The sequence below is a fragment of the Etheostoma spectabile genome, unplaced genomic scaffold, assembly GCF_008692095.1.
Source record: "Etheostoma spectabile isolate EspeVRDwgs_2016 unplaced genomic scaffold, UIUC_Espe_1.0 scaffold310, whole genome shotgun sequence".
NCBI lineage: Eukaryota > Metazoa > Chordata > Actinopteri > Perciformes > Percidae > Etheostoma > Etheostoma spectabile.
In genome coordinates, this window is record NW_022605582.1 from 270,625 (window position 1) to 281,756 (window position 11,132).

The 11,132-nt window shown below is 41.5% G+C and overlaps 1 protein-coding gene across 1 annotated transcript in view; it reads left to right on the top strand.

Annotated features, from left to right (window-relative positions):
* The window catches only part of mn1b (meningioma 1b), a 48,223-nt gene extending 41,187 nt beyond the window's left edge, over positions 1–7,036 (top strand). The window contains exon 2 of the mRNA XM_032511000.1: positions 5,039–7,036. Within this exon, the coding sequence (XP_032366891.1) occupies positions 5,039–5,253 (215 nt within the window). The 3' untranslated portion in view covers positions 5,254–7,036. The remainder of the gene's footprint in view (positions 1–5,038) is intronic.
* The last annotated feature ends 4,096 nt before the right edge of the window (positions 7,037–11,132 follow it).

Here is an 11,132-nt window from a genome sequence, read left to right on the forward strand (position 1 = left end):
ACGCTGCTACACTTCTCTTTTCATTAGTACCCCCCCCCACCTCACCCCCTCCCTCCCCTCCCTCCCCCCCCCCTTTGCTTGTTGATGCTAAGCACTTGTTCCCCTCAGATGAATAGGCTATTATTGAGATATTACCGCGGATATGAATCCTACGTTAGTCAATGAACAGCCATAACCAGATATCTCTTATTATATATATATATATATATATGAAAAAATGAAGATCCCCCTGCTTGTAAAATGTCATGGTGATTTGGGATTTGTGTGATGTAGAATTTCACACTGCTGCCATGGATACTGCTTACAATTTAAAGATAGTGTCTTGATTTTTTTCCATAAAATCCCCTTGGCTCTCCTATAATACCGGGTGCTGTTAAATCCTTGGCGGTCAAGTGTGTATTGAAACAAATAACAATCAGCATATTCGGAAGGACTGCAGCTCTTTAACTTAAGAGAATGGTAGAAAAATGACCAAGATTTTCTCTTTAAAAGCTTTTTTTTTTTTTTTACACGTATAAAAAGAATCGTGGTTTATATGATCTATACCCGAACATCAGGCAGCAACTGACCTATTTTTTTTTGTTGGTGAAGTGGATTTTTCCCTATTCTCCTTGCAGAGAAACTGAGTGATGTCTCGCTGTTGTGTGTGCGTGTGTGTGTGTGTGCGCGTGTGGTGTGTGTGTGCGTGGCTGCGTGCGTGCGTGCTGTGTGTGTGCGTGCGTGTCTCCATCTTTTCAAAGTTTTCATTTGTCTCGTCACTTCTGAGACTGTGAGAAGAACTTTGTTGTTATATTTTTAGATAAGAAACTTTTTATTTGTTCCGTAGCCCGAAGACAGACGTGTTTGTGTGGGTGTTTGTGGTGGTGTGGTTTGTGTGTGTTGGTGGTGTGTGGTTGTTGTGTGTGTTGTGTGTGTGTGTGTGTGTTTGTGTGTGTGTTGTGTGTTGTGTGTGGGTGTGTTGTCAGTTTGCTGTGTGTCAGCAGCGAGCCGGGGGAACGCTTGGCTGCCTATTCAGGCCGCTGCGGACCCTGTGTGCCCAGCTAGCATAGCTGCTGGCTCTGCAGGGCACAGCGCTGGGTGGAGGGGTGACGGGGTGGAGGGGTGACGGGGTGAGGGGTGACTGGGTGGAGGGGTGACGGGGTGGAGGGGCGGGCTGCTGGATCCGCCATGCCGGGGTGTGTGACTGGACCCTCTGGCAAATGTTAGATCTTGTCACCACCAACAGTGCTCTAAATCTCCATTCCCCCCCCCCCCCCTCCCTCCACCCCCCCTCCCCCTCTCCGCCAGCCCCTATTTACACCATGTCTCAGAGAGAGAGACATTTTGCTACAGCTGCACAGATTAATTAATTAGTTTTCAACCACTTAATGAATCGTGACTCTTTTATTAATCGTTTGTAGTCGTTCAAATTCGATTCCAGCTTTGTTCAATGTAACATCTTTAGTTTCTTCTCTCCTCTGCAACAGTAAACTGAATGTCCTAAATGAACATTGAGGACGTCGTCTTGGGCTTTTTTGGGAAACATTGATCCACATTTCACCATTTTTTTGACATTTTATAAACCAAACATAACAATGAATTAATCGGGACTGTTAGTCGCAGCCCTAAAATGTGCAGAGAGTCAGAGAGAATAAACCAAACTGGGAACAACGGGAGGCTGGGCTGCCTGACCTTTAACCCCCCTGGGCCTGGCCTGGCCTGGCCTGCCCTGGCCTGGTGTAGCCTTCTCGTCCCTGACTGTGTCACTGCTGTCTGTCTTTATAGCATTTGAAAACAAAGTGAAGTGTTGTTGAAATAGTATTGAGTAAAAGTTGACATATTCCAGTCTGTGATTATCATCAACATCCATTCCTTTAATTTTAGTCTCAATAATTCCTAATTTCTGCTTTTCTAACTCAAACATTAGGTATAATTTCCTATAAATGAGGGTTTTGACCATAAATTCCAAAAATAACTGTAAAACTAAAGTTAATAAGTCAGTGTTACGTAGTGTTGAAAACGTCAAAAAAAGAGACAAACATTGAAAAAAAGCGTCAAAAGTGTTGAAAAAAGGGTCAAAAACATAAGAGAAAAAAATTAAAAACTTCGACAAAAAAACGTGTAGATTTTCCATCCATTTTCGGACATTTTTCGAGACCAAACAACTAATCCAACAATCCAGAAAGTAATGGACGATGAAAACAACCCATCACTCGCAGCAGTTGTCTTCTTCGTCCTTCTTCCGACCTTCATGTCTCTCACGCCTGTCTCTCGGCAGACGGGAGCGTGGCGCCGAGTCTTCGTGTTGGATATCTCAGCAGAGCACTTCCTGTCCTCGTCCATCTTCCCCATGACTCATCTTTGGGTTACGCAGGACAGAGGGACTACCCTGCATACTGTGTGTGTGTGTGTGTGTGTGTGTGTGTGTGTGTGTGTGTGGGTTGTGTGTGCTGTGGTGTGTGTGTGTGTGTGTGTGTGTGTGTGTGTGTGTGTGTGTGTGTGTGTGTGTGTGTGTGTGTGTGTGTGTGTGTGTGTGTGTGTGTGTGTGTGTGTGTGTGTGTGTGTGTGTGTGTGTGTGTGAAGCATGCGTCGCAGGCGTCAGCATTAATGATTTTTTTTTTTTTTACTTTACATGACTTATAATCAGAGGTGGCCAAAAATTGTACTTAAGTAAAAGTACTGTTACTTCAGAATAATATGACTCAAGTAAAAGGTTTGGGAACCACAGAAATACTGACAATCCCCCCCCCCCCCCCCCCAAAAAAAAAGAGGAAGAGGGGTGATTTTTTTTGCATAATTCAACTCTTTTTTTTTTGTGAACACAACTTTTCTCCTTGTCAAAGAAAATGTAAACATTTATCATTGCTGCTCTCTTAATCATTAATGTTTGTTTTATATCTCTATTTCTTTTATTTTGGCAACAATAACTTCCCTCGTTCTCTTCTTTTCTTTTCCTCGCCTCTACTAATCGACCTTAGAGCTCAACCGCGCATACACTAGCCAATGGGAACTGAAGAATGGAGGTCAAGGGGTGTTTATTAAGGGAATTGAAGAAAAAAAAACAGACTATTGGTATTGCACATGTATAATAAGAGAAAATTTGCTGTGTGTTAGGCAATCTTGTAATCTTTAAATAAAGCTTCTGTTGACTTTGAGGTGGCCAAACATTGTACTTAAGTAAAAGTACTGTTAATTCAGAATAATATGACTCAAGTAAAAGTAGTCATCCAAATAATTACTTGAGTAAAAAAAGGACTTGATGAAAAAACTGCTCAAGTAGTGAGTAACTGTTGAGTAACGTCTGATTTATTTCTTAACACGAGCATCAACCAGACAGACAAAAATACAAAATGATCATCTTCAGGCACACTATAGTTCATCCAATCGATTAGAATAAATTAAAATTAATTTATTAATTACTAAATAGCTTAAGTGACAGACTTGTCACATCAAATTTGGATGGATACTGCATGTGCAAAACATACCGTATGCAACCTAAAAGACAAACATCCACCTCTCCACACAGCAAAAACTAAAATGGCCGCTTCATGTTTCCTCAGGTTAGAAGTTGAGTTTTTGAACCGCTCACATGTCCGTTTGTTTTGGTCGACACTGAAGGCATCGCATAACGTAGTTGCTGTTTTGCACTTTTTCCTAAAAGGTAACCATGCTTTCACTATGAGGCCGGGGGGGGGGGGGGGGTCCTCTAAGTCTGTGTTGCCCTGGCGACAGTTGATTCTGACATCTTTGTTATGCTACGACGGTAAAGCTAACCTGTCCCGGCGCTGAGATTGAGTATGGTCACGTGACTGCACAACGCCGTTTGATTGGTGGAACACAGTCACGGGGTAGAGCCTTTACAGGAAGTCTCTCTCTCTCTCTCTCTGTCAAAATAAAATATTAAATGTGACGTACGCGGGGGGGGGGGGGGTAAAACAGTGACGCATAGAATACTAAAGAGGTAAAAATATAGTGATGTAATACTACTCCTAGAAACAACTCCTTCAAAAACTTAATCAAGTAAATGTAACTGAGTAAATGTAACTAGTTACTACCCACCTCTGCTTATAATCAACCTGCGTGTGGACCTTACCGGACGCTCGGTGCGCCCATTTAAGACGCCCCCCCCCCCCGGGGTCGATACCGTGGCCCGGTCATTATGCCATAAAACTGGGTCAAGCGGGGTCAGAGGCCAGCTCTCTCTCTCCGCGCCCTTTGACCCCCCCGACCGCGGGTCACGCAGGAGCGCCGCATATTTGCACGCCTGACTGGGAGCAAGGGTGTGTGTCTGTGTGTGTGTGTGTCTGTGTGTGTCTGTGTGTGTGTGTGTGTTTTCACTTGTGTGCGTCAAGGCAAGGGAGAGTAGAGCTTAGAGACCGTATCGATTTAGTTACCAACTATTTTGATAATCAATAATGTGTGTGTGTGTGTGTGTGTGTGTGTGTGTGTGTGTGTTTTCACTTGTGTGCGTCAAGGAAAGGGGGAGTAGAGCTCAGAGATGCATCGATTAGTTGCCCAACTATTTTGATAATCAATAAATCGTTGATTCATTTTTTTATATAAAAAAGGGGCAAAACTTCTCAGATGTCAGCGTGTTTAAATGTGAATATCTTCTCGTTTCTTCTCTCCTGTGTGTCAGGAAACCGAAAATCTGAATATCTTTGAGTTGTGGCGAAAACGAGACATTTGAGGACGTCGTCTCGGGCTTTCTGGATCTACATTTTTGACCATTTTTGATTGTTTAAAAAAACAAACAACAACTAAACTATTCATCAAAAAAAACAAAAAAACAATCGACAGATTAATCAAGTGTGAGCAGAGTCACATCTTCTTTTTATCGGGGGGGGGGGGGGGGGGTTGTGTTGAATAAATTTCACAGTGCAGATTTAGCGTGGGAAGTGAATACGACGCTGGTTTAATTAAAAAGTGTGTGTTTTTTAAATGGTTCATCTGTATCACATAATTCCAATTACTGGAAGTTTTTTTTTTTTTTTTTTTGTGTGTGGCACAGTCTTAATTAACCTGCCCCCCCCCCCTCTCTGTCTGTGTTTGTCTGCAGAATCGGAGCTGTCCCAGAGTAAAGCTGGAGGAACCGGGGCCCCAGGACCCGGGGCCGGGGGGACCGGCGGAGGGAACCACCTGCAGTGCCTGTCCGTCCACTGCACAGACGAGCTGGGGGACAGCAAGGGCCGAGGGGGGCCCGTCTCGTCCTGGCGCTCCCTCCACTCCGACATCTCCAACCGGTTTGGGACGTTTGTGGCGGCACTGACTTGAACAGAACGCCGGCCCAGCAGGAAGGAGATATAAAAAAAGAAGAAGAAGATGATGATGATGAGGACATTAAGACGAAGAAAAGCTTCAGAGACAAATAACGGCGAGAAGGAGGATGATGATGATGATGATGATGACGATGAAGTGTTGATGAGGCAACTGCGGGCAGCTCCTGCCTGTTCAGGGACAGAAAGACATTTACACTCATAAAAAACATACACATAGACACACATACATACATACACAACACACACACACACACACACACACACACACACACACACACACACACACGCACGCGCGAATACCATGTTTTTTCTGATACATGCAGTCACACTTTAGTACAAGACAGTACAGCGTTCTGCGGGCTCTACTCAACAATGCCCGACATCTTGGAAAACCTCAACTCAATATTATTATTTTTTTTTCTTCTTCTTTTAATTTCTTTGTTGAAGAAAAAGAAAGAAATGTCAAAGGAGGAGAATACAAAAAAACAGAAGAAGCAGAAGACGTAGAAGATATATTCAGTTGTCATTGGCTCTGATCGTATACCAGCATTGAATCCGTTCTGGTTGCAGCTCTAATGTCTAATAATAGCATATGGACTGGTTGTTGCCCAAAATCTACCCCCCAAAACTTACAGTATCCTAACACAGTGGTTCCCAAAGTGGGGTCTTCACTAACTATTATTCCATCGATAAGTCATGGCGATGACAGATTGCCATGACTTTTGTGCTCATGGGTTTCATACAATTTCTGTTAAAAAACACCTTGCAAAGAAAAAACACCAGCACGCTGTCTAACATGCAAAACTAAATGTGATAGTTTGCAATGTTTTGGTGCTGGACCATCATCAGGAAAAATGGTGTTACACACTCAGAAGCCATCTTTTGTAGGAGGTGACTGTTTGACTGCACCAGTCACCAACTTCCACATGAAATGGTACCAAAACATTGCCAGTTTATGGATTTTTTTGTGTGCAAGTTAGGCCGCGTACGTGAGTTTCTTTGCAATTTTTGACCCGTGCGCAACCCACGTACCTGTGTCACGTTAAAGATGTGCAAAGTATTCTTCGGATCTGTAGTAAAAACATCTAAAAGCAACAAAAGAAATCTAAAAAAAAAATGGGGGTCCGTGGAACAATTTGTGTCAGTTCAACGGGTGAAAAAGGTTTGGGAACCACTGAAATACTGACATCCCCCCCCCCCAAAAAAAAGAGGAAGAGGGGTGATTTTTTTTGCATAATTCAACTCTTTTTTTTTTTGTGAACACAACTTTTCTCCTTGTCAAAGAAAATGTAAACATTTATCATTTGCTGCTCTCTTAATCATTAATGATTTGTTTTATATCTCTATTTCTTTTATTTTGGCAACAATAACTTCCCCTCGTTCTCTTCTTTTCTTTTTCCTCGCCTCTACTAATCGACCTAATGAGCTCAACCGCTTGCATACAACTCAGCCAATGGGAACTGAAGAATGGAGGTCAAGGGGTTGTTTATTAAGGGAATTGAAAAAAAAAAAAGACTATTGGTATTGCACATGTATAATAAGAGAAAATTTGCTGTGTGTTAGGCAATCTTGTAATCTTTAAATAAAGCTTCTGTTGACTTTGAATTTCTGAAACAATAGATGGAGGACTGTGACGGCAATTTACGAACTGAATTTTTTTTGTTTTCTTTTTTTAATAATATGTAAAGTGCAGTCGTCTGTTTTCCTGCATATTGTATATATCTGTATATGTTTTATTGAGTAACTAAATAACAATAAATATGACGTTAAAGGTGGAATTTGTGTTTCCTTTGGCAATTTGTTTTGTTCTCCAGAAACCGACAAAAATCTTATTTAACACAGCGACAAACAGGAAATCAAACTATGGTATACTGACAGTAAATATTCTATTAGACTAGTGTGTGGGCCCTTAGGATCATCAGTGAATTACAAAGGTGCCGACAGTATATCCCTAAAGATGGATGTGACAGGGGAAGACGGATGCACAATATCTGACAAGCATGCAGGAAGCTGCGCCATATTAAATCCTAAATTCTAGAAAATGTGGCTTCCTGGTGGATTAGGAAGCCAAGATGATTAAAGAGAGACACTACAGGCAAAAACATCTGGTATTTTGCTTCCAAAAAAAGTCTTCTTTTGGACTAGTGGGAAACAAAACATCCAAATTACACATGTAGGTGTTCATTTTACCACACTTTGTTTATTTCCATCTGTAGATTTCTCCTAAATTTAGTTGTGCATAACATGACAAAGCCAAGTCAGTTTAATTTACGTACACCTTCATCAATTCACAATTTAGGCCTATGTTATAAATATACTATTTAGTAGATAAAGTGGATATTGTTAATTTTTGTATTTAAGGTTGATTTTGTCAGCTATCTTACTACTACAGACCTTCTAGGCTAGTACTACTTGGAGTGAAGCTGAATGTTTTTATTCATTATGTTTAGCTATCTAGTCAAACAGTTAGCTAACTATTTGAACTGTTAGCTAACTATTTGAACTGTTAGCTAACTATTCAAACAGTTAGCTAACTATTTGAGCCGTTAGCTAACTATTCAAACAGTTAGCTAACTATTCAAACAGTTAGCTAACTATTTGAGCCGTTAGCTAACTATTTGAGCCGTTAGCTAACTATTCAAACAGTTAGCTAACTATTTGAGCCGTAAGCTAACTATTCAAACAGTTAGCTAACTATTCAAACAGTTAGCTAACTATTTGAGCCGTAAGATAACTAATCAAACAGTTAGCTAACTATTTGAGCCGTTAGCAAACTATTCAAACAGTTGGCTAACTATTTGAGCCGTTAGCTAACTATTCAAACGGTTAGCTAACTATTTGAGCCGTTAGCTAACTATTCAAACAGTTAGCTAACTATTTGAGCCGTTAGCTAACTATTTAAGCCATTAGCTAACTATTTGAGCCGTTAGCTAAGTATTCAAACAGCTAGCTAACGGTGACCAGTTTTCTCAGTTGAAATCCGGGGACATTTTCAGGTCAGAAGCGGATTTACCTCCAAAACACGTCATGTTTTTATTTTTGTAAAACTTAAAACGGGGACACTAGACCTAGAGCTGTTTCCCCCCAACAGACAACATTATGGAAAGGATTTCTAAGGAGGTCGACCTTTATGTTAAAGATTTTTTTAAACATAAAAGTCCGCGAAATTGCGTTTTTAGCATCGTAAAACACGGCTTTCTGAAACATCTCTGAGCTCTGAGCAGCGCTGCTCAATCGGATCAGTTTGGTCAGTGTTTTCTTTCTTTCACTCCAATTTCAGGTCTGTCAGTCACAGTGAAAACCGGGGACATTTCCGGGGACAGATCCAGCCGGGGACAGGTCCCCAAAACCTGGGACTTTTGGTCACCCTAAGCTAACTATTTGAACATTAGCTAACTATTTGAGCCGTTAGCTAACTATTTGAGCCGTTAGCTAGCTAACTATTTCAACCTTTAGCTAACTATTTCTACTTAGCTATTTTTACAGTTTCTCCATTACTTTAGCTAATTGATTGAACTGTTTAGTCATTACTTTCAGCTAGTTACTTCTACCATCAATTTGAGCTGAACTTCTGTGCTCACTTGTTTAGTAGTTTTCACTCTTCCATAACTTCAAATTGTTCTGGCGTTACAGTTGACTTAATGTTAATGAGGGTATATTATTCCATGTTTTAACCATGTATCCAGTTACATTAAATGGCTTACGTCACAGCACTGTGTCAACAGTTAACTTCATTTAATATTGTATGTGGTGTTTACTTTTGCAGGGTGTAAATGTTCCAACAGAACAAGTTCCTTCCCGAGACTATTTAGCAGAGCCGCCGTCGCTGTGTCCCGGACCTTAGTGTGGCCAAGTCCATAGAGCTGGCCAAGCGAGACTACTCCAAATACAATGTATGTAACCAAAAGAAAATTTAAAATCATTACCATTCTTACAAACATTCTGCATTATTAGATTTTTGCCATTATTAAGGTGACTCTGAATTGCTTTGTTTTCCTCATTATCGCTGCTGGTTTTGGCGACCCTACACCATCTTGCTATCTGCTCCACCCCCTGCACACACACACACACACACACACACACACACACACACACACACACACACACACACACACACACACACACACACACACACACACACACACACACACACACAATCCCCAGGCTCTCTTTGGCTCACCTGTTCTTTATTGCCCATCTGCATGGATGCTTAATGCTAATCAATAACTCCCCAGTGTGCCAGCTCTGGGCTGAGGTGGAGATGTCAATGCTACCTAACAGGGCCAGTGATAAACCTGCATCGCTGCTGTTGTCCAGGATACACACACACACACACACACCACACACACACACACACACAATCTGGAGCTCTCTGCAGAACCCTGTCTGTGCTATTCAAGAGTGTGTGTGTGTGTGTGTGTGTGTGTGTGTGTGTGTGGTGTGTGTACCCGCTGCCTGCTGTGTAGTATTGCAGGGCCCGTGAATGTGATACTCGGAGAGCTGCAGCGTTAACAAACAGCAGCAGGGACTGGTTTTGTGAGAGACTGTCATGTCGCTTGGGAGGGCCTGTTTAGGGAGGAAGAACGGGGGGGGGGGGGGGGGGAGAATGTGAAACGTCTGGGGAATAAATGCTGATCACACTGCTGACTGTGAGATTGAGGCTGGAGATTCTCTGTTAGGTTTAGACACTGAATCAGTCAAATATTGTGCGAATACCCGCGGCCCTTTATGCAATCCTGGTTTGCGTGCCAATATAATATCTTAACTGGATATTTTGAAGCACTTAATCTCAGCAAGCGTTTCATTTGGAGCCAATTATTTGCAGTGGTTACACCTGACACCTTTCTTTTGTTCACAGAGAACATATTTTACAAAAGGGACAATAAGTCCACAGTCAGATATTTCACAGGTGTGACTAGTATAGACTGGCTTACGTTTACGTCATGAATCAAAAGGTATTTTTGTACCTTCATCAGGGGTGTGTCGGGTGATTGTTTACGAATCAAAACAAGTTCAAGTGCTTTCTCTATTGTGAAAGCTGTGCTTTGTGCTTTGTATATGTGCATGCCAAGGTTCTGTATTTCCATGGAGAGTCACCAGAGTGCATGCCAGGAAAGTCATGGTTTGCCTGACCTCTTTTACGGTAGGACAAGGGCTTGTGCTCACAGGTTTGTGATGAGCACAGACAGTTGTTGAACACCAGCTTATAGTTATGTAACCGAAACTCTGCTGACTAGTTTTGACTCCTTGGAGACGAAACGGCAGAACGAACTATAGAGAATGCAATTTCTGGAGGAATTGAAGTGTGAATGCTGTATGTTGAAAGGCTGAAGCTGCTCAGAAAGAGGTGGAACATTTTAAAGTCTATGTGAATGTATGAATGATTAGATAGCAGTTGAGAATATATGAATTTGTGTCAAATCGGAAATTTCCATCCATTCACTTGAATAGAGAAAATGTCCCAGATACCGTGGAATATTTTGTAAATTATGGAAAATTTGTAAAGGAGAACATCCCTTGTTCTTTCTGACCACAGTTAGACGGGGGGTGGGGGGGGGGGGGGGATCACCAGACGCCTCCCGATACGATATCATCACGATACTTACGCCACGATATTATTGCGATTTTAAACATATTGCAATATTCTGCGATTTATTGAAATTAATAACCTTTTTTCCAACTTCCAATTTTTTCCAATTTTCAAATGAGGTCCCCAAAAGGAAACTTCTATCTATTCACACATCTATTCTATTCATATAAAAAGAAACATTTCTCTGTTTTACTTCAATGTTATCGCTGCAAAATGGGACAAACTGACCAACACATGTATAATATAATATAATATAATATATAATAAAAGATCAATACTTGGCG